This window comes from Idiotropiscis lumnitzeri, chromosome 8, assembly GCF_059441095.1.
Source record: "Idiotropiscis lumnitzeri isolate Australia: NSW breed Sydney's pygmy pipehorse chromosome 8, RoL_Ilum_1.0, whole genome shotgun sequence".
Taxonomy (NCBI): Eukaryota; Metazoa; Chordata; class Actinopteri; order Syngnathiformes; family Syngnathidae; genus Idiotropiscis; species Idiotropiscis lumnitzeri.
Window position 1 is genome coordinate 13,046,493 of NC_142398.1, and position 24,686 is coordinate 13,071,178.

Here is a 24,686-nt window from a genome sequence, read left to right on the forward strand (position 1 = left end):
ATGTGCTTTAGTCTGATCTTTTAGCCACTCAAACAAAAACAACTGTTTACCTGAATGTGAACATGGCAACACCACACGGCGCTGAGGAATTTCGCTGAAAAACGTGATAACGACGAAAAAGCAAAGAGTAGTAATGGGAACAATTAACAATGCAGCAGAACGGCTGACTGGCGACTCAGCCTTCTTTAAATGACGTCACTCTCGAAGAATACCGGAGATTGCCGAGCATTTTTGTTGTCGAGCGCGTTGCTATGGGTTTAATAACAAATAGAGGGGGGTGGGCGTGGGGGGGGGGGTTGCGTTGAAAAAAATAACAATAGTATGCTTAAAATATTTTTTGTGTCACTGAAAACATATCGGCCAACTTTACTTCACACAAGGTCTTTAAGGATCCGCAGGAAAGTCGTCGAGTTTAACAAAAACAGCTGAAACTAAAATCTCGACCACCATTTACCTGGCAGTTAAACGTTGGCCAGAAATGGATGCATTGGTGGTTATAAAGTTAAACAATCTTCTTGACATTTATCACAGGAAAATGATACTCATTGGAATTGTCTTTCAAGTATGTGGGTCTCGTCTAGCTCAACTAATCCTTGATATTGTACACTAAACACATACCAATAAAGTTGAATACATACATTTTAACGACACTTGCTACTTAATACCTTCAAGAACCACTACTGTTAACAACAAACTTCCCAAATTAGCCTGATTTTACTGTGTTTTTAATAACGTTTTTATTTCATGAACGAAGCGCTTCTTGTCTTTTATGAGCCAAAAGAAATATTTGCTTGGCTAGAGGCTAAACTAAGATTAGCCGAGTGATTGACATGCATACATTTGCGATTAATATGAAATAAAAACTACAACGAGGCATATTTGTGTGGTATACAGTTAAAAATTATTTTTTTGCATAAAAACTATTTCACTTGAACTATACCGTGCCTCACCTGTGCTGGAGCCTGAAAAGTACAATTAATTAAGACCCTCTGACCGATTGATAACCTACGACCAGATCGCCACCTGGAAGAGGAAGTTGGACACTCGCTGGCGCCAAAAATCTGGGAACTAGACGCCATATTTGTAGTTTTACAACGTCTTACGGCGCCTGAACTTACTTCTTTTCATAGGAAAAGAGTATTGTAGCCTAGGAAATACAATGCTTTGACTAGATGAAAATTATATTGCTTTTGTGCTTTTTGCAATTTCAATTCATCGTTTGATAATATACTGTCACCCGTCAACAACCCTGCCCTAAATATATATTAGTCATTGTCCAGTGAAATGCATACAGTACATCTCCATCGTTCGTTGTAGATAAGAGTTATGATATACATTCAAGTACTACAGAACAAGAAAAATGCTAATATAATAATGAGGTATATTTACTAGCACCATGTACTCCTTTAATTTCAATTCTAGAATGGTAGAAACAGTCCAAGGGAAACCATTTGTTCAGCAAGACGAAAAAGAACAGGTATTTGTGGATAAATTAAAGATGCTCACAATGCTCACCACTGAGCTCAGATTAGGAAGACCGTATACAAAGCATAAAGCAAACTAAAACTAAGTAACTTCTGTGAGCAATAATGAATGTAGAAATGCAACAAAATTATTCACATACAGTGTTATAACATTTTTAGAATTGACAAAAATGCTAACCTTCGCTCGGGTACCACACAATGCATTGCGCTATGCATCTACTTATAGGACACTTGAGCCATTGCGTGTTCTTTCCTGATAAGATCTGTAGAAAATAGATTTCCTGAAAAAGACTCGCCGGTGGCACATGTTTACAAATAGTCACTATAGAATTCTAACATTTACAAGTTGGGAACATGATTAAGACATATAACGAACCCTTCTGAAACCCCCCCCCCCCCAAGGCACCGACAGAATGTATAAACCATGCAAAGGGAAAACCATTTTTTTTGTGCAAGGAAGCAAAACTCAAGTTTCAGTTAATTACATAGTACAGCATATTGTTGTCCCTTCTCACGCATTAACATGTACATTCATATTATTTACACTACAATAAAGTTTCAAACAACCATTTGGGTTGTGTAGTCATGTTTTCTTCAGTACCACTCCACAGTCCCAACACAAAAGTAGTCATTTCAACTCGTCACATTTATGTTGAGCTTATTATTGCTACCTTTCAAGCGTTGGGGAAAGGCTAGATATTTGCATTTACGTAAATTCCATTTTAAAGACAATCCTTGGCTGGCTGCACCTTCCGCTCCCTAAAGTGACGACATGAGATGAAACTGAACGGATTGAGTGACAGTGTCACTGCCACGTTTCTGGAAGACGTTCTCGAGAGGAAACATAAATATTACCTTCATTAGACTTTACCAACACCCTCGTCTGTTTGGGCACATACCCCAATTTACTCAAAAGTCCTCTCTGACCACCTTTGCCACATTTCACAACCCTCTCTTAAGACATGCCGGTACCAAAGATATCACCATTTTTTCCCCCACTTACATGACTAAAAATGTAGACACTAACAGATCAGATGATGGTACACTGGCCGAATGTCCTAGAGTACCATTGGCCTAAACTGAATAAACTGTCCATTTATTTATATGACAACAGATGCAATTCCAGTTTTCATACCAGTGTGCACATAGTCCGATACAGCTTTTGTCCAGTCCCCCAAAAAAAGGACAGATGACGTTCAAGAGTTACAGCAGCATAACCATCAAGTCACTCCCTTTATGTCCCTGTTTTTCATCCACAAACAGCAGGGGGAGATATTCCAGTTGTTTCTGTTCCATAACACAGTGTCCAATGTTCTGTTCAGTCTCTTCAGACACAGAATGAGTGCTATTTCTTGATCTCCAGGATGGACGGGTTGTGATCGAGGATGGCTAGAATGATTTTGTCCATGTACTGCCGCAGCCTCATGTTGATTTCCTCCTGCTCCTTTAGGGCTTCCATTAACTGGGGAAATAGTAGCACAAGCCATACATTTTTTTAAAGAACTGTTTGACAAATCAACGCAGTCATTTCTTGTCCTTTACATTCAGGTTGAGGCGTGACCAGTCAGTGGTGTGCTAGAAATAAACATAGCGATGATCTCCATATTGCATAATAGCTGCACTATTGACTCAGATGAGGAAAGATGTCAGGCAGTGCAGTCCTGCGTTGCCGCTGAGTCATCCATTGCTGCTCTCCACTGCACAGTAATGACTTGGCTCAAGTTGCCTCAGTTTTGGGCGGCCCGTTTTGCAAAATTGTACAAATTAATGACATTAAATGTGGAACGACTCACTCTACTGTTAAAAAAAGAACAATGATGTGGGAGGATAAGGGTCTCACACTTTTCCGCATGTGGCTCAAGTAAGGGAACACATTCTATTAAAGTCGGAAGAAAACTGACCATTGCAGCAAAGTGAGTGTCCACAGTTATGTCTGAGTAGATTCCCAGTCATTAAGATCATGGTAATCCACCTAAATTCAATCAAAGTCTTCGGCAAACCTCTATGAGGTACGAACGAGCGTTTTGACTGAGCAGGCCACTTGATTTTCTTCCACTGCCAAAATAAATGATCTATAGCGTGCAGGGGCTCACTCGGTGGTCAAGCGCACAACGGCTGTGGCCTTTTCCTTTTTAATTGTTGGATATGATAATCGTGTGGATTAAACCAACATTGGATTACAGTACAAATTGGCGGGATGCCGAGCACTAGTTAATTTGTTCAGGAAGTGAATTTCTGTAAGGTGCCAGCACTGTGAATGTGAGTCAGACCTAATTTTTTCTAATTTCAGAGCTTGTGCGACAAAGTTAAAAAGTCATACGCCACTTTACAACCAGTCCAAGAACAATTTCGAGCCCTGTTTTAATTTTTTTTCCATTTATTTTATTAAAGTGCAGTACATTCTCATGTTTGGGTTTGGATTCCGTTTGGAATAAATGAGCCATATATTCTCCTACCTATTGTTGCTTACTAGTACAACTAGATCAAGTCTCTTCGAACAATTCATTCAAAAAAATTAATCACCAGTAGAGCATACATCATTCCTGCTGATATCATATCAGACGACATTGGGATCGGAAATTACTCCAGACCACAATATCGGGATCGGATCGGAAGTGAAAAAATCGGAACACCCCTATAAAAGGCACGGGAGAATACATTTCTACTCTTCTCTAACAGTTTTGACTGCAGCAATTTTGCAGGATCTGTGTGTGAAGAAGGCTTCGACTTACACATGGACTCCATGAACTTGCTTCTGCTTCCAATCATTTTGTATGTTCCACGAAAAGCATTCACAGTACTTCACTGTTGCAGCCTTAATACAAAATGCAATTTTTTTTCCTAATCAAAATTTTACCCTGAAATAGGTTTCCCAAGTTTGTGGCAACATATTCAAAAAGATTGGGAAAAGTCAGTGAATACTCTTTTTTTAGTTTTTAATTTTTACTACATTTGCCAAAATGAAAAAAAAAATTATGTCTGCATAATTCTGAGGAGAAAAAATTAATTTATTAATTAATTTAGGAATTACCCTTTCACATGACAAAATATGGAAAATGTGAAGCGCTGTGAATACTTTCCGAATGCACTTTACAATGACGCTTTGTTATGAATGTTACCTCGTCTCTGGAAGCGTTATCGATCTCGGCAGCCAGAGATTGGGCCTTCGTTTGCGTGGCAAACAAATTCTTGGCTTCATACAGGCTCAGACTGAGAATCTGACCGTTCAGCTCATCGTTCTGCTCCTTCAGTCTCTGGTTCTCCTGGAAACACGCCATTAGAGACGAGGAAGTGGTAAGTATTCGGGTCACACCGATGCATCAAAGCCAGCCGGGCACACATCTATTAAGACAGTCAATACCCACGGGGCATTAAGCAGGTGATGAGTTTTACCCTGCATTGCCTGGGGTGTTATAAAAGCATCATGATGACCTTGAGCGGACCACTGATCAGCAAGTGAGTTTGCTTTTTCTTGTATGCTTTACTTTGTCATTAGTAAGGGGTCTGCAGCTCTGAGCTCAGGTAAGATGGGATAGGTTCACTCTACTCCACTGAGATTAGTGGTTAATGTTGAATGAAGGAGTCAGGAAGCAATTTTACCATCGAACCGGGACGGCACATTGCCTCCGACAACCACATTTGCTGGAATTCAGGGGGAAGAAAGTCCTTGGACATAAATCGTCGCACACACACACAAAGTATACACGTTTACACAAGTGTGTAGGAAAGCATGGAATAATGGGTCCTTCGTATGGGAGTTTATTTTTCGATTGTAGGTGGTCCTAGTTTGTTTAAAACATAAATATGAAGTAACATGGTTGACCATATGAATACTAAAATAGTAAATGTGGGTTGCAGAGAAAAAATACTAGCACATGTACAAAGCTTATTATGGAGATGTCTTAAATCTCTTACACCCACGCACACACACACAATCAATGTTTACTGAACAGCAGGTCTGTACACTTTGCTCAAACAGCAAATAATATGTCTCAATTTTGAAACTCAGGAATATACAATGCATTTCAGGATGCGGTTTCATTCAGGAAACAAAAATTGGGACAAACTCACTGGTCTGAGTTACAATGATTGAAGTGTTGTTTTGAGGATGATAAAGGTCTTTAGAAATAAACAAACCGAGTTACTTATATTATTTTGACTGTACAAGTGTATCCATTTTAGTTAGTAATGATTATTTGATTATCATAAAGAATTTTGTGATATTGTTCATCGATAGTGTTTTGAAGCAATTAAGTCAAAATAGAGTGAGCTATTTTTGCAACCAGAACAGATATTGAGAATTAGGCTCAATTAGGTTGCTGTGTGAAAATAAGATAAATAGAGCGGAATATGCATTATGAAGTACCTGCTTGAGCCTCTTGACCTCATACTCAAGCTCCACCTCCCTGGTCCTACTGTTGTATTCGGACAGACTAGAAAGAGAGCTGCGCCCTCGTCCAGGCTTCTCTGCCTCCAACTTGAAGAGCTGTAAGTGCTCCAGCTCTCGCCGCAGATCTTCGATCAGCTGCATAAAAGATGGAGACGTATAGTATGTCATGCTCTATAATGTCACTGGTACTGTTTGTGACAGGCAGTCTGATTGATGAAATATTAACCCGCACCTCCTGCATGGCTTCTTTCTCTAGCTGGAACTGTTGCCTGCTCTGTCGTAGTTTGTCCATCATTTTCCTGTACAGGTCCATCTCATCCTTCAGGCGCAAACTGGTGTCCTCCAGCTTATCTGTCATCCTTTGCTTCTCCTGAGCACAAACGTACTTTTATAAGTTTTGCAGATAGAAGAGAAAAGATCTGGATAATTGGGGAAAAAAAGACACTCCCATGTCCAATTCAAGCTCCTCCAAGCAAATATACATAAATTGTGGCGCACCTCATCTAACTTCTCCGTCTGTGACTTGAGTCTGCACATGCTAACTTGCATTTCATTTTTGTCATCCTCCAGCTGCTTAAGTCTAAAAGTACAACACATAGAATTATCAGTTCATCATCAGGAGGACGGGGATATTAAAATAGCAATGTAGACGTCTTATAACGAAAGGCTTGTGTGAATTTCTCACCTACTGTTCAGCAGCTCAATCTGTGTGTCTTTGTCTTTCTCCATCTTGCCAAAGGCCTCTCGGTGTCGTTTCAACTCCTCCTGCAGATTTTGGTTCTCACGGGTCTCCTGGTCTTTCAGCTGCTCCTCTAGCTCATTAACCCTTTTATTATTGAAAGAAAAATCAATCTTATTCCAACACCCAACACTGGCAATTGGCAAAAAGCTTTCAAAGGTTGTGAACTTGTGGCACAATGTTTTGGATCATACCTGTATACTAAATGAGTGTTATCCTGCTTCAATTTAGACTTTAGGTCACCGTTGAACAAAATTTCATTCTCGAGCTCTGCAACTTTCTTCTCCAAAGAGTTCACCTGGCAAAGACAGACAGCTTGATAAACACTATGAACCTGTGAGGCATTCATCGGCTTGTCACTATCCAATTGACACTCATATTCACAGCTAGACGGTTTAAAGATTTTTTTCCACATTCTGAACACATTAATTGAAAAACATTTCTGACTATATATGTGTCCGTGTGTAGCTGGTAACCAGTACAGCGTGTCCACTGCCTCTCTTGCAAAGTTAGCTTGTGCAAATTAGAGCCTCCAGCTAATGAAGTGAAGCAATATAGAAAATTGATGGATGAATTTTTCATTCATGAAGTTCTGCGATAAGACCACATGTTTCATTTTAAAGAGTGTCAAGCATATACTGAATATTCTTTGGCTTGCATTATTTAGTCTCAGATCCTGGATGTTAACTATCAAATGCCTTTTAGCGACCATTTTTTGCATAGAGAGTAACATAAAAAAGTAAAGTAGACCTTACAATTGTAAGAGGAAGCCAAGGAGTGAAAAAAAAACAAAAAAGCATACCTTCTCATTAATGTCGATGTCACAAGAGTCGATGCTATCTCGGAAAAGGTCTTCTGTGCTGCCGTTGCTGCTACTCAAGTTGCTGTTGTGGAGCAGCTGCCTGATCAAACACACAATGTTACATAGTAGATCTCTTTAACATGTTTGCAAGACTGGAACAAAAAGTGGAGGGCAGGACAAACATCTCTGCAAGGAAAGCCGAATGATAGAGGACTACACCCGAGGCCAATGTCAACTCGAGAAAGTGGTGCAAACAGAATTAAAATAGCGCACGTTTTAACAGTGTTGTAAAGAAGGTGTTTTATGGCTAAATTGACATTTCAATTGTGTTATTCATGCCTTCAAAGGACAACAGTGGCCTCTCATTCTTGGGGAGACTCAAAAGAGGAAACTAAAAGGAGAAACAGATAACGAGGGCAATAAAATGGGAAGAAGGAACCAAAGCAGACAGCGAGAGAAAGAAAGAGAGAGAGAGGACAGTGCAGGCATCAAATGTTATATTAAATACATCGATCAGCTCTGACAAGCCATTTTCACTCTGTCACTATAACTCAATTGGTGTAGCTGGTGAAAAGGATACAAAACATCTCACCCGGCCGGCTCGGGCCAACAGACTATGCAGCCTGGAGCCACGAGTTTACAGCACATTCTGTTAGAGATGTGTATGTTCTTATTGGAATAAGCAGTTAGTAATTAACTGACTGTTTAAGTACAACACTGCACGTGGGAGCACGCAGATAAGGAAGTAGTAAATGCATATCTGCTGTATCATTGTGTGGTTGTGTAAAGCATGAGCAAACTTTTCTTGCCTTTGCTATTTGTTGGGCCAAAGAACTTCTAATAGTAACCAAAATGAAACAAGACTTGACTGATATACATCATGATATATGAAGTAGATTTTCAAGAGCTCTTATTTAAGTGAATATGACCATTGTGAGTGGGCAAGAAAAAAATTCTGAACTTTTGTGTTTTTTTTTTATATACTGTTTCTGATGTACTAGGCTCTATTTCATAAAAGTGATGTCAGAATGCAAACGTGTACACAAAGGGTACAAAACAGACATTGGTCCTCACTAAGATAGAAAGTGTGCATGCTGCCTCGACAACGCAGATCAGAAGACCCACACTGAGAGGCATTTCTAATATTTTGGCTGCCTTACATGAGTAGGTATTAGAGCAGCTCTCAGTATGATGCAATGCAGTTTTGCCCGGAAAAGTCCTCAAACATGGATCCCCACAAGGACAGAAAAACATGAACACAGTGTGTTTCTTACCTTCCAAACGCTGTACTGGAGATTTTCCTGTTGGGGCTGCACCAAAAAATGTGAGAGAGAGTTTTATCAGTGAAGCGCCATGGAGATGTCTCCCAGTTCAACAAAGGAGTGGAAAAAAATAGCAGCTGGCCCTTTAAATGGTGAGTGTAAGAGAGAAAATACGAAATGTCTACGCGTATTTGTGACAATGTGATCACTTTAATTACATTTCCAACACATGACGAGGCATGATGCATTTTCATTTAATTTACTTTCTTATTACCATTTTTTATGTCTATGTGTGTTATTTATAAGGCAAAAGTATGAAGCATTGAGCTGGATCAGACCCGTTTTCTGACAAGTCAGCTATGAGTCTCACACTGAATTCCAGATGAATGAGTGGATGCACGCAGGTACAACTATTAAGGGACTCCTGGATTGTGTTTCCATTAATAGATTCCCTGCTGCAATGCTTGATGAGTTAAGTGCGGGAGCACAAGCCTTATGTAAGAATCAATTAAGCCTATATATTTGGGTGTGTGAGTTCATATGTGTCAACGACAAAGTTTCTGTCATATGTAACTAGCTATAGATGATAAGATCAGGGATCGTCTATTCAGTTCATTACACTGCAAAAAGTATGTACTCTGTCATGAAAAACACAATTTCATATACAGTAGTATTCCAATAAATTATATGGTGGAAAAGAGGATTTATTTCAGTGGCTCAATACTTAATTTCAACCATTTACAGAAATACTTCACACAGAGTGAAATATGTCACAATGTTATTTTATTGATTAATTCTTTTAGAATTTTTATGAATTCTAAATTGCACTCTCAAAACAATTTAGAGAATTACAACACACAATCAAAATCATTTTTATTACAGAAATTATATAGGATTTCTGGGACGTATTTTCCTCTGTGTTTGGAGGATCAATGAGTTTCACTTTTGGCGTGAAACTAATACTGAACTAAATGAACATTCCTTTCATGTACTATTTTATTGAGATACACCTGTTATGTACAAAAGGGTTATGTTTCAATTATAAGATCAGCTCAAATTGAAATTGTATTTTAAAAGACATTGAATTTATGAATTTATTATCAAATGTGCTACATTTATATATACAGTCATCTGACTGCTATACCGTATTATGTGCATTCTTTATTGAACTGAAAGTCTTTTATTAGGCCATTTGTGGTCAGTGATTAAACTAACTAACTCATAAACGGTGAGCCTACAAAGTGGCCATTGCACAGATGGTAAATATGAGAGAGTGACAATCTACCTGTAGGCCTTGAGATTCTTGAGACGTGCTTCCAGGTCATTGATCAGGTTGACTTTTTTGCTGCATTGAGAACAGTAGACATCCACCATCTCACTAGGGTAATGTTGACGGACCTTCCGAGGAGTCTGGCCCGCACTGTTGACACAAACAGACGTACAGAAATAAATCTCACCTGGCTATCAGAAGAGGCATGCGGATCTAACAGAGTACTGTCATGCAATTGTAACCTTAGTGGGGAAATCAGGGGTTTGGCGATAAATTCAAAAGATGAGTCAACTATGTTCCTTTATATTCATGCGATGCTGAGGGAATAAAGGTCTTGAACCCAGTTACGCACCTACTTACATGTCGACGGATAATTGTCTTTCCATACCTTGCCTTTAATTACTGTTCCTTGATGTTAGGGTGTTTCTCGTTGAAAAATTGTTTCACTGTGACTGGTGTATAATCTACACTGTAACGACTTATTTAATGTCTTCATGTCAATGTGCAATCATGAAATGTAGACCTTTGAACTGGATTCTTTCTTTCTTTCCTTCTTTTGGCCAAAATCCAAAGGCTGCTCCGATGTAAAACCACAAAGGAATGCTGTACATTTCAAATTGACAAGTACACTGAACTCACATTATATAATCTTAGTTGTTGGGTCCAAAGTGTACCATAAATGTATTAAGTAGTTTGTTCATGGAACTGAAGATGGAGGAGGAGTCTAAGGAAAATATTTTATTTATTGAGAAAAAAAAGAACTAATAGCATTAGTATAATTCCATTTATGTCAATTAAAACTGGAGTTTTAAACCAAAAAATCAGAAAGACGTAAAAAAAACTGAGGAAGACTAGGTTCAGGAAGATGCTTTACCCCAGGAACTTCAACATGGACGCCATGATGTTTCTGAGCCATCGCATGCCAATGTGAACTAGGATGATAATTGTCCAAGAAAGATGCACCCTCAACCTAACATGGGATCATCATTACTAATGTGCAGGGAATCTGTTTCTCAACACGAGGTCAGACTCCACACTTTAATTCATCTGAGAGACGTTTTGTCCATTTATACCGTTGTTTACCCCACCCCAACCTCAATGTGTAATTTAAGACTTCTCCTAAATGTGCCCCTCATTTACAATACACATTTCTCCGAGCCACTTTATAAGTTTTGTCTACTTGGTATGCGTGGAAAAACCATAGAGCAGTTTTCTCCACTTTATCAGTCAAGAGGCTTAATCGCATTAAACAAAAGCCGCTGGAGAATATTAATGTGGTCCGGGGGGGCAAAAGCTCCAAAGGTATGAGTCGGGTAATTAGAGTGCATGGAGCATACATCAAATCTGGTAGAAACTAGTGTTTTTTTTTCCATAGTTCTAAGGATGATCTAAGGGTGTTGATACGATATGTCTGCACTCATATACTGACTCCACCCCCCCAAAAAAATGCTCCAACACTGCACAGGAATACCACTTTACCATCCTCACATTAAACTTCCAGGGAGGTGGAACAGAATCCATGACAGCTGAGTGGTGATACTTTGAGGTATAGATGTCAAACTCTGGCCTGCGGGCCAAATTTGGCCCCCAGTGTAATTAGATTTGACTACTTTAACATTTTACATTTTATATATATAAACACTTTTTCTTGGTACTCCAAGACACAGACTTGAATGGTTGATTGAGTTATTATTTTTCTATTTTTAAAATAATTATTTATTATTATTATAAATCTATTTAAGAAATGTATGTCATTAATTTTTTGGTTGATTTTGCATATCTGGACTACTAAGTTATATATTGTAGTGTTTTAGTAAGTGTTTCGTGTTCCATATTCAATGTTAAAGCAAATCTTGTTTGGGTCCATATTAAAATGTTCATTTGTTCAATGCTGGCCGGCGGCTTTGTTCAAGTTTTACTTTTTAGCCCACTGTGTATTTGAGTTTGACAGTCCTGCTTTAAGGTGATGATGACACTGATGACAACACGTTTTGTTGACTAACTGAACTGAGCTGAGGGAGGTGGCCACAGTCTGGCGAGCACGAAATTTCGGAAGCTCCATTGCCAGCTCCATTCTTTCACAAATTTTTCCAACTGTACTTTATGTACCGTATTTTCGCAGTCATAAGGCGCACTTTAAAGTCACAAAAAATCTCCTTAACAAACAAAGCGCCCTGTCAGTCGATGCGTCCATTAAATGGACAAAGTACCACTCACGTCCATCCGCACTTGTCATAAACGAGCTGTTGGAAGTGCATGTTAGCACACCCTGCTGGGCAAAGAGTGAGTTGTTCATGCTTACAATCGACCGTGACAAATACACCATCTGACTATAATGTTTGGGTGATGGTGTTGGAAAAAGCTGGACAAAGGGCAGCTGTCCACAATGTTTTAGTCTGTCTTATCATTTATGTTATTGCAAGCAAGAAAAACGTCCCAGGTTTAGACAACAGACAAAAAGTCCAAAGCATAACAGCACATCTCTTGAAACAGCCATGCAAATCTCTCTAAACAGCTATGGGATTGTGGGTCTCTGCTCCCAGAATGCATTGCTTGAATTAGCTAAGGCTGAGTGGCTTTTGTGTTATTTTCATTTTTTTGGGTATATTGATGGCATGAGAGATACATGTTTGTGTTAATCTTATTTCTATGTTTCATTGTTTGCTTGTATGATGAGTTTTTTATTTTTTTTTTAAACCGTGACTCTAAGGAGTGTGGTAAGCAGCCAAGTCCCTCCCCTGACGTTGCTTTGTAGGCTATTGCCAATGCACCTAATAATGGCCTGAGCCATTGTCAATGTCAGCTATTGTCAATAGAGACTTGGCGTCTGCTGCAACAATGGGGTGATTGCTCATGTTATTGGGGCATAGTAGGCTGCTATCGGCTGTGTCAGTGTGGGCAGCTCTGCCAGGTTCATGCTATGCTAACAGCAGCTTTGCTATCGTCTTGTCAGGCGGTGCGTCCAGTATATGTTACAAAGACAGAAATAGCGCCCTCAACAGGTGTTGCGCCCTTTGACACGGCGCGTCTTTTGGGTGCGAAAATACGGTACTTGTTCGTAAAGGCAACATATTTAAACCATTGGTCTCTCGGGCAATTTTTACAAATGTTGAGTCAATGTCCTGCATGAAATGCCATGCACTGTTTTGCACAGTGTCCCTGAGTCAGTCTTACCTTGAAGACACTGATGAGCCAAGATCAGAGTACCCGTTGAAGCGGGTCTCGTCGTCTAGACAAGGATAATCAGGCTCCTCCCCTTCGCCGTAGTCCTCAAACTGCTCTTCATTCAGGGACGCAGAGTAGCGCGTCGACAGGTCGGAAATCACAGAGTTGCTTGTGCCGCTTGTCCTGATGGCAACGCAATTCAACAATGCAATGTAAAATAACACACCCAAATATATTGCATCTTAATCAGAAATGAGATGTGTCTTACTTCTCAGCGGGGAAGAAGAGATCCCCCAAGATGTCTTCTTTATCTCCAAGTCTGCTGGGACCTTCTGAGATGTCAGACCCTTGGGTGCTCTCCACAGCGCTGTCTCTGTCTGAGTCGCGTTCCTTGCCCTCATCTTCTTCTACATCTTTGGAGAACAGTGGGCTGCTGGGCTGGGTAAGGTCGGGATAAGTGGACATTATGACCGGAAAGCGCTGCTCGTCCTCGCTGGACTGGAGGATGATAGGAAAGAGGTGACAACAACGACGTCAATATCAGTATCTTTAATATATTTAATTGTTTTTATTTTGATTTTAAAAAATTTATAATGACCGATATCGGCTGATAGGAAATACTTATATAGTGATACACATTTCAGCCATATCACCCATCCCTAACGTGAAGTCAAACTAGATGCAAGACAGGCATCATTATACAATCTAGCTTCAAATCACCACCTCACCAACCGTGTTTGCCTGCCCAAATTCTTTAAATATTGCATTCTTGAGATAGTTTTTATAATTTAGTTTTAAACTAAAAAGTCTCATGATATATTTTTTTATTAATATATTCTGCATGTATTTTACAATAAGCATGCTCTTTAACCTTAGTTTTTCTGAGATGTAAAGCACTTGCAAGAGTTTTTAACCTCCTTTAGACACTGCAGGTATGTTAATTATTATTTGGACATTGTTAGTTTTGGGTGAGCCAAATTTATAAATCACGTTTTGAGGAGGATTCGACATCTAGTAAATCCCCTCCCTGTGGGAATGTTCTTAAGGCCAAGATGGGGTCGGAAGACAAGGAAGGGGTGAAAAGGTTGATGGGTCATAGGCCACAGGTCCCGCCACGTTGCATTCAAATGTTTCAATCGAGTGTGATACAACAAGCCTTATCCCAGCATGCCTGAGCAGCTGAAAGACAGCAGCGCAAAAAAGGGGGAGGTGCAGGTGAAGAAGTGATGAGATTTAACAGACAACGGAACAATTCAAAGTTTCTAAAGAGGAGAAACACTAAGTATGGACGTGCAAAAAGGTGGGGCATAAAAAAACAAGAACAAAAACAAAATCAAAAAGTAAAGTCGCAATCAACGGATGTTGACTGAAGGTACTCAGAGTGAAACACTTGCAAGTGTTCTGCAAATGTCAGGGGAGGATGAAGTTCCTCATAAAAAATTATTAGTGACCGACACTCATCACCTCAATATGGCATGCTAGATGAAAGAACTGTTGACACGTGTTGATTAACGGTGAAATACCACTTCACTGACACAGCAACATTTAAGTCCCATGTGTTTGTGATGTTTTTACAAAAGCAGAGAGTGAAGATGTGACTGATACATTATGTTCTCCGGCTCATAGTTAACACTCAAACAGCCATAACATTCCTACAGCAGGTCTCCAGGTGAGACCTATGTCCCACATGGAGATCATTTGATGAGGAGGAAGCCATAGCAACAACTCTTCGGATAGATTTATGAGCCAACGGGAAACACTTGCTTGCTCTAATAAGGAGGCAACTGTTCTAGATGGAAAACAACAAGTGGTCATGTGGTACCATAATTGATGAGAGGGAAGAAGGTTTGAAATCTTTAACCACCATTTGTTTTCCAATGTGATTACAGTTGGCAAATCACACTTTCACACATGCAGTGATATTAAAATGAAATTATGCCATGTTGTTGAAACCCTTGATACCTTGTTATACACCACCGGTGCTTTTCCAACTAGACAGTACAGTGGAAGGTAAAGGTTGGATGTATCAAAAGTTGAAAATAGTGAGTATTTAATACTGTTTTAATGATTAAATTATTGAAATGTAAATTGCCACTTTCTCAGACACAAAACTGTTACATTTAAAAAAAAAAAAAAAAAAGCACAACACACACTCCCAGTTTGCTTCTCAAATCCAGATATGAGTTAGGAATGCTAGATTGAAGATGCATTTCTTCAGCAAGCCCTGTCCAAATGCGTGTAAATGTGACTACATTTTACAGTGATGTCATCTGACCGGCGTGAGGAAAATTGTGGATACAACTAATGCCAGATAGAAGTGAAAAGAGCAGGACGGCGGAGAGAAGGAAACACGGCTCGTACGACTAATAACCCTGAAATAGCGAACCGACTTGGATTCCAGCGATGCCAAAAAGCTGAGCGGGATCCTGGTTCAAGTAAGCCATTTCAAGCGTTTTAGAAGTTAAAAGAGCGGCACTGACGCTTAGAGTTTAATTGATTAAATTAGCAAAAAAGTAAATCATTTTAAAAATAGCTATATTTTGTCATTTTTCTTGTTTTGTTTTTGGTGGGGAACCAACCCATTGGCTGTTTATGAAAACGAAAAAACATGCTGGTTGACAAGAGTCAGCGGATACTGAATGAACTTACATCCTGCATAAACTCCATTGATTGGATGCAGAACGCTTGGAATCAGTGTGAGTCAGCATAGGACATGGAAAAATGGCTGAGCTGCCTGAACTACGCAGTGAGAAAGACGATGGAGAGATGGATGCAGGAGAGGAAAACAAAGAAGATAACGAGGAGAGAAAATGCGGCAGAATGTTAATATGGGACTGCAAAGGCCTTTTCTACATCTGTAACTCTCTTCCCCTGCATTCACTATTCTTGGCCGGGGGGCAATTTAAATGTTGGCAACACCAAAATATTCACAAGTGCATTTAATGCCTCGCCTCTGATGTTCAGGCCGAGCTGTCGCCAGTGGGTGCTTCTGTCATCTCAAATCCAGTCAGAGGGTCCAAGATGAGGCCACAGAATTCAGAAAGTGAAATTGCTCTTCTTTAGGGATTGGACTTGCAAAAAGATAAAATAATCATTAGCTTTTTCTATTAACAAGTTCATTCCAAATGAATTGATTATTAGTTTTCAATAGGAACAAATGATTTTGACATACGCAGATTGACCAAGCGTACCGGAAATAGTGGTAGAGGAAGAAGAAGCTGTAGCGACTTCTGTGTCAAAAAAAACTCTGCACCGCGCCGTCCATTTCTACTTTAAACATTATTTCTCACATTTTTCCCATTTGCACTTTTCCATCAAGTTAACATTTCCTAATGAAGCTGCAAAGTATCCTCCAGACTGCCCCTTCATATTTGCTTGTGTTGATTTTTAATACATGAGGCCAACTTTGCTCACTCTGCTTCTGTTGGCTTCCGGGAATAACAGAAACACATATTGACGTCACAGACATACGCGCTAAATTTCGGTCAAGTGTTTTCATCCGTGGCCGAATTATTAATCGACATAAACCACCCCTCACGTTCTGAATAAAAACATGATAGGAATGGGCTTGATCGGGTCAGAATATTCCAGATGGGGTGTGAACATGAAACATTTTTATTCCGATCAGTCTTTTAATCCAAATATTTAAGCAACTAGTTTTAACATTGCAACTAAATTTGATAAGCTAATGTTTTCATAATTCATTACAAGCATTTCCTGAAGTTAACTGAAAGCATCAATGACCACTGACAGTAAAATCACATTACAGTGACAAATGTGTTTTATTGCAGGATAGTGTATATGCGGGGCATCTGGATACTGTGTACTGTATATACGATATGACCAAAGAGAAAATTAGATTCATAGCCAGCATAATTATAAATTGAATTGATGGATTTCCTGTCTTGTCATATTTGACCGATGATGTCCTATTTGTTGGTATTCTGGAAATTGGAATCTGGGAAAAAAAAAAATGTTAATTTTGCAATGTAAATTTTTGCACAGGTTTTAAATACACACCGACATTTGCTTGTTTCCAATGGAGTCCCAAGGCAGACAGGTATCATCTAGGATTACACGGAATGTTGGTCTGGATAAAGCAAAATGCAGGGAGGGGCATGTGGTGGATGTGTGGAGGCATTCATACCAAAACTCTGCTCAGGTAAGAACAGGAGGGGAAGAAATGGCTTCATTTTCATTTGCCCTGTGGTGCAGAAAAGATCCGATAGATCTCACATGATTCCACATTTGAATTCATCTTAGAGACGGTTTATGTGCCTCTGTGCTGTTCTGATTCCAGTTCAAAGCAGCATGTATCTTACAGTTGGACTGTTTTTTGTTTTCCTGGTTGAATAAGGGTAGCTATTTGAGAGTGATTGTTTAGCTTCTTTCACACGGGTTTGCCGATAAAATGGCGTATCAGAGACTAAACTCATGAAGTAGGACATTTATTTCCGTGCCTGTGTTTGTTGGCACAGAGACACGGTTTACGACAAAAAGGCAATTAGTTGCTTGGCGACGTCTGTGCCAGCATCTGGTGTGACGTCGCTGATACTTACGGGACAATGACAATTGCTTTCACCACAAAAGGGTGTGTGTCTCGAGTATCAACACTTCAAGTCCCATTCAAAGCTTTCCTCTATTCCTGCTCAAACTTCCATTATTCCACGTCTGTTAGGCCACTGATCCTACATCCGAAGATTGAAAATTTACAGGTTGAATTTTACCCTTCATACATAACTGTGATAAGAGCAACCCAGTCTTTTGTCGTAAGTTGATGACGCAACAGGTGATTCATTAGGGCAGGGTGACTATTAGTGGGATGGCCACTTTAGACGCATAATTATTATCATTAAATTTCTGGACTTGTTTTACAGTCATTAAAACTAATTAAAACAATCTAACCTAGCACAGTGGAGGATTGAAAATGGGGCACAGTTGTTCTACATCTAATGGAACTGAGGGTGCGGAGCGGCCGTTAAACAAGGAAAACCTGTAATCCATCCAAAGACAAAAACTGAGAACTCCTCCTGACAACTTTGTGACTGATCAAAAGGGAGTTATTAAGTCACATTATGACATTTCAACATCATCAAGAGCATTAATAGCGAAAAACTCCAATGGGTGAGACCGACAAAGTGCTTACTTTAAAGCACACATTTTATCAGACAAGTGAACAAAAGACTCCCTGAACTTTTAGCAAATGTTTGAACATGAAGAAAACATGTCTGCAGTATTTTACTAATTTTGCTCCTGATTTAGGGAAGTAGCTAAGTTTGAACAAACACTACAAGCAATTGAAAGGTTGTCATCGGTCCACTAATATTTTGGAGTTTTATTTTTAAGTGTTTCTCAACTCAACACCTCAGGACACACATTTTTATTTTGTCATCAAGTTGCGACCCATTTTTATAAAAATCAAGAACAATTAAAGAAAATGTCAAATAAAAATGGGTCCAAAATGGACTGAGTCCTTTAATTTCACCCAACCTTCTGGGTTATTGTCTTACACAAAATAACCAAATTCTTGGGGTTCTTTAATATAAAATTACACATTTTGACCAAATAGTGTTATTTTTACGCAACATTTTTTACACGTGCACACTAACCCAGTCGTAAAATTAAGATTACAGCCAGGAAATAAAGTACAAATTCAAACACTCAATCATTGTGACATCTTACACACAACTTTGACAAATCTCTCTTGATCGCAGTGCAGCTCACTCTGCCTTCAGCTAATAATCAAAGAGCAAATTGTGTGTTTTGCTAATTCTATCTGAAATGAAGCATAAGTGTAACCCAACTAAGCATATGTTTGTCAAACTGCTAGATACCATAAATAAAGATGTATTGTGTGCGTGTTAAATCCATCTGTTCTCAGGGTGGCACACACCTGTTGAACGCTTTCATGTTTACAGACTCACAACACAGATGCTTTATATCAACACAAAGAAGGGAACACAAAACAGACAGGAAGTCAAACAAGTAAGGGTTTGTTGTTTGTTTTTGAGGCCTGAAATAGCACAGTAATACTTTTAGGGGGGCGGTGGTCACACTCCAAAAAAATTGGCGTCTGGATCATTCACTCAGGGCACAATGGCATTTTTTAATAATCGGACCCAAGGTTGCCCAGAAAATAACTTCTAATGAACAATGTCTGAGGCAAATCTCACAACTATCAATACAATAACGCAATTTTTTCTGGCAGCTACCAAATGGTGAGAGTCCATCTTTTGCAAATCCAGAGTTCAGTTGCAAGCGGGCAGAGACTGATGACGCAAGGTGCACGCATGCTCCCCGCACGCCACCTCGCCAATGACGAGTTCAAAACCGGGAGTGCCGAGGTAAATATTTCCCACGCTCACCACATTGGCAAACAACCAATTTGTCTCTTAAGATTGCACTGTGGGAACCTCGCGGTCAACCGTAAATGCCCCCCTAAAAAAGTAACTCACTAAATAAAAATGTCCATATGCAAATTGCATAGAGTAATCCTAAAACCTCCCATCACAAAATCGCTTACCAATCCAATAACGCCTTGTCATTGGTGCCAAGCAAAATAGTACTTCTGTTTTGAGCCTAGACTGGATGAAAACACACATTTTCTGTTGGGTTCTGCACCAAGAGTTGCGTGAAACAATTTTTAATCACCCCCATCTTTTGTTGAAACCCCCCCCACCCCAGAAAAAACAAAGGAAGACACGGTGGATGAACTAATAATCACGATACAAACACTCAAACCAAATCTTAAGGCCTCTACACACCAATCCGGTCGGCCGTCGTAGCCAAATGCAGTGTCAGCCTCGAAATTGGAACGTCAGACAAGAAAAGGACTCAAGAAAACACAGCAAACGCCAACGGAGACGCCAACTACTCCGGACCTTCTGCGATTCGGTGCAACTGCCAATTCCTTATTGATTTCTACCACAACAACATGCCGTTAGCCATCAAGCTATGTCAACAACGGTAAAAAAAAAAACATCTTCCCTGAAGTGTTACTGAGCGATACAGTTCTGTTTTGTCTCGCTGCAGTGTGCATACGCTTGACCAATCTCACATTAGACAAATCACAATGGAATTTATTTGAATCAAAATACCGCCTTCGTCACTAATGGGCAGAAGACGGCAAATAGTGCAAAACCATTTCAGCTGCTTACTTCCTCAGTGAAGCACTCAAATAGAAAACAGCAAACAATCAGTTCCCAATCCGCTCTACATCCAGAAAAGTTTGGTCACGTCAAAAGCGATAGCGGCACAAATAGCTGAAGTTCTTCTGTCATATAAATTGTTCAAGGCTGCCGTTTCAATAGTCAAAGCATTTTGTATCCCTGTCCCAAAATGTCACAGTGCACAGAAGAGAACGGGAAGCAGATCTTTGTTTGTATTTAACATTTGTCTTGCTGGCAACGCGCTGTTTTGTCATCCCGCAGAATGGAGGTCATTTCATTGTGTGCAGTGGCAGACCCTCGGCAGGTGGTCAAAGCCTTGCCACTTGTTGGCACTATTATGATAAACCCAAGATGTCAAAAGCTTTGTGTCATATCTATATCTTCCCAGTGCATATTGTCTTTATTGAATGCATTTTACTTAAAACTAACAACTAGTTAGACAGAGAGAGAGAGAGAGAGAGAGAAAGAGAGAAAGAGAGAGAGAGAGAGAGAGAGAGAAACAAGGAACCGTTAGACACGGCTGTGTGAAGAAGTAATTGAGAACCGGAATAAGCATCTTAAATTGCATTTAATTTGAGCAAAGTGATCTAGTTCAATACAGCCATCCCTGCAGTGTCACCCCATTCTGAGCTCATCAACTATAGCTGCGTTTGGCTTTGTTTGGGTGGTAAAAAGCGTCTCTTAGCGTATATAATCGACAATACCCCATTTAATAATGTGGAGACCCGCAGCTATTCGTCCGTAGTGGTTAATATATGTAAAAATCCGTTTTGATGGCTAAATTTAGCTATTGTGATTTTTTTTAATCATGTGTATTTTGTAGACCAGAAATTCGGCTAAGTGGATGTGAATAGGAAATTGGCCAGCTAATGAGCTTTTATGTATAAATTATGAAAACCCTGCCGTTAGATTCTCTCACATAGCATCAGCAAGCACAGACGATTTTTTTTTTTTTTTGTACTGTAGCGGAATGAGAAAATGCATGGATGGAAGTGCTTAAAAAGGACATGAACAGAGTATGACTATTTTTATGAAAAAGGACGGAGGGACAATGACGAAAGGGTGCTCAGGTCGCAGACGCAGGGCGGACCGATAAAATAGTGTGAAGTACAAATTCAGGGTAACAACTGTATTTGACTTGGGAAAACAGTTCCCGCTCAAAATATCTAAACATTATGCTCAGACACATAACATCAGTCTTATTTTTATTTTGTGGCCAAACCACTCCTTAGTAGAAAAGTACAAAATGAAGGTTAAAGTTTGACTTTATAGTAATATGATGACTCAGAAGGTATAAATGCTTTTGTCTTGAAGTCTCATTTGTTTTGTGTGGAGCATTTTTCTTTCTCACAGTATCATTCTGACAGGTGATATAAAAAGAATCTCTGAGAAAGGAAGGACTGTTTTAACTCCAGATTAGCCCCATTCATCCACTACAGCTCAGTAGTGTGACTTAATCTAGTTATTCAATTACACGTGTTAGACACTGTGTACTGTCGGGACATTTGTGGTTTGACTATCTTCTTTCAGTGCACATAAAAATATAATAATGAGAGTAATAATCCCATCAGACAGGGGAATACACCCAAACATGACTGGGAGAGAAGAACATAAAATACCAACGAGAATGTTTTGGATGACGCTGCTCTATGTGAAGGAGTAATCTCATTATGTAACATCCAGTTCAGCACCTGGAGTGTGTTGCTATTGACAATGACACGGCAACTAACTTATGTCACTATTCTACTTTAGGACTAATTCATGAGTCACACTTGCACAGCCATGTGAGGAATCCGACATTTTACATTACCTATTGTTTATGTCAATGTTTCCCAACCTTTATTGAGACAGGAATACATATTTTCCATGAGGAAAAAAGCTCACGGGACACAAGAAAAAAAGTCACACAAAGTGCATTGCGTCTTTGTAAAAGTAAAGGCTCTAAGTACACTTTTTCGGTTCAATGGACTGAAATGGGACATGTCCCAGATGGATTCAGATGTCCACATTATTTTTAACTTTTCTTTTTCCTCAGACAGTATACTTGGCTATACTATTTAATTGAAATCTCTGAACGGTCAAGGTAATGTGTCACAAGAACGTGATTAAACTGCATCACCTTCACAAGAACACACTGTCACCATCATGTGAGAAATCCTTGAGTTTAAATTCCACATTCAATCAATATTCAGCATCCAAAAATCGAGCCAAGTCAATAAGAAATATAATGGGAAAAAAATGACCAAACGATTAAAAACATGTTTCGATGACAGGGATGTGATTTCATGGGATGCACCGAAGAATAAAAAATTAACAATGGTTAGATAAAATTTTTATTCATTTTAGTTCTCGGATCTGTGGTTTTTAGATTCATTTCCTGATGCCAAATGTGGCAGCAAGCAGCCTCACCTCACTTCGGACTGGTTCGAACTGGGCTGAGGAGGATTGTAAAAGGCATAAGCCTATTTCTGTCTATCTTCATGTTACCATTGTATTGTTTTCAGACACTTTTAATAGACATAGAAATATTCCATATTCACACTAATGAATTTCATACTTGTGTCTTACATATTGAGTTTTGCAGATCACATAAAACAGCAGACAAAGCACGACATGAGGCAGGTAGTATTCTGCCTCATAAAGGCAGACTTCAGGCAAACACAGGCTATTGCTTGGGACGTCAAACATAAACGGATTCATAAAATCAATCAATTTCAAAAATAAAAATAATTAAGGATGGACCTATTATTGACCGAGCCGATTATCGGTGCCGATATTCAGCATCTGTCTTTTTTTAAAAAGCTGACGGCCGATACAAGATCAATTTGAAATTGTGTTCACTTCAGGGAATTATTTATTTAAATTGAACTCAGAATGAACTCTGCACTTTCTACTTGAACGTAAAACCAAGTGAAAATTCAACATTATAAATATTTTTGATATTTGGGAAGTTGTCATTTTACTGTTGAAAACAATATGGAGGTATTTGCTTGTTTAAGTTTTCATTTGTCATTTTAAGACATGCTGATGACCCCCAGAGCTCCCTGAACCTCTTTGTTAGAATTTCAAAAGAAAAAAAGTTGTCTAAAAAGAAAGAGGGGGTGCTATTATGAAATGTTGTTCAAAATTATCATGATCATTTTTGATCAGTCGCCCCTCACTTCTCACGCAGGGGAATATGCACGGTAAGACTTGATTTGGGAAGATGACACAAACTTGTTGGTGCAGTTGTGAGAAAAATGAACCAAAAAGGCTAAACATGGAAGATATTACACCTAACCATAAAAAAAAAAATCTGAAACTGGATTACCAAACGAAACTGAATCTCATTATGGAAGGACGATCTGCTTGTGTTAATAGAATCTAAACTCACCCCAAGTTAGTGATACAGTACAAGATGAGAATTTGTTCTGTGAAATGTTTAGAGGCTGAGGCTGTACAGCGGCCCAAAACAATGATCTTGTGGACTGTATAATGCCCGCGGGCCATAGGTTCTCCCGAGGAAGTTTTAGATGATCACTATTGTTTGTTTTGTTTTGATGTTATTATCGTGACAATTCTACGCGTTTTTAACATTTACTTCACCACAGTGGAAGTATTTAATTAATTAATACACGGACAATTAGTTTAGGCTCGTTAATAGAAAAAAAGGGTCGAATATGTTGATCCAAGTGTCATTTGTCATCCCCGCTAGCTTGAAGTCCCATTACTCACCTCGCTTCCTAGAGAGGGGATTCCACGGTCCACGTCCCCCCTCTTGGCTCTAGACAGATCTTCATCCACCGAAGTCATCCACTCGCTCCGGGGCTGAAACAGGGGACGTCGCTCCTTCGTCTCCTTTCAGCGGCTGACACGGGAACAGGTGCTTCCGTCGTCGAGTCGCCTCTAAAGCTTCGACAAAAGTCCAAAGGCAGCGTCGCTGCTAGTTCAAGTATTCCGGTTAGCCCCAGGCAGACTAAAATAAACGAGGTGCTCGCTCTTTCTCTCCGTTACACACATAAGCAACGCTTAGCAAGCTCACACGGTGTCCCTTGAGTGCGACGCTCACACGGCTTGAGTACTTCTATTCACCGCCCCTCCCTCCTCTGTGTGGGAAGTCGAGAGAGAGCCGCGGACGTTGCTCGTTGCTAAGCGACTGTCTATTGTAGGCGGGGCTTACCGATGTCGTTCACTCAGGCTATATTTGCATACAAAGCCCCGCCCCATCAGTTTGTGTGGCCCGTGTGAGGGAAGTCATTGTTCAAGAGAGCACAGGGTGTTTGCTATGATGCAGCACTTTCCACAAGATGGATCAAAGGGTAAAAAACAATTAGGGGGAATCATGAAACAACTCAACTTACTCTTCAGGAATTTCATTGGTATTTTGAGTGAATTTTGAGTCAAGAACAATCAGGAATTATCGCAT

At 39.6% G+C, this 24,686-nt stretch overlaps 2 protein-coding genes across 4 annotated transcripts in view; both read right to left on the minus strand.

The window, feature by feature from the left end:
• The window catches only part of LOC148332236 (uncharacterized), a 47,521-nt gene extending 46,474 nt beyond the window's left edge, over positions 1-1,047 (minus strand). For 2 of the 3 annotated variants that reach the window (XM_088303505.1, XM_088303503.1), the window contains exon 1: positions 951-1,047. The gene's annotated coding sequence lies outside the window, so the exon portion shown is untranslated. Of the gene's footprint in view, positions 1-50; positions 176-950 lie in introns of those variants that run through there. The other variant, XM_088303504.1, reaches the window with a different exon arrangement.
• Positions 1,048-1,380: 333 nt separating this feature from the next.
• rab11fip4b (RAB11 family interacting protein 4 (class II) b) lies at positions 1,381-24,411 on the minus strand. Its single transcript, XM_088303248.1, has 13 exons — positions 23,996-24,411; positions 13,381-13,610; positions 13,122-13,295; positions 9,963-10,097; positions 8,690-8,725; positions 7,416-7,515; positions 6,808-6,911; positions 6,560-6,700; positions 6,373-6,454; positions 6,107-6,244; positions 5,851-6,009; positions 4,604-4,747; positions 1,381-2,946 (listed from the first exon to the last, which is right to left on the minus strand). The coding sequence occupies exons 1-13, from the start codon at positions 24,071-24,073 to the stop codon at positions 2,830-2,832; spliced, it is 1,638 nt and encodes a 545-aa protein (XP_088159374.1). The 5' UTR covers positions 24,074-24,411; the 3' UTR covers positions 1,381-2,829.
• Between the last annotated feature and the right edge of the window lie 275 nt (positions 24,412-24,686).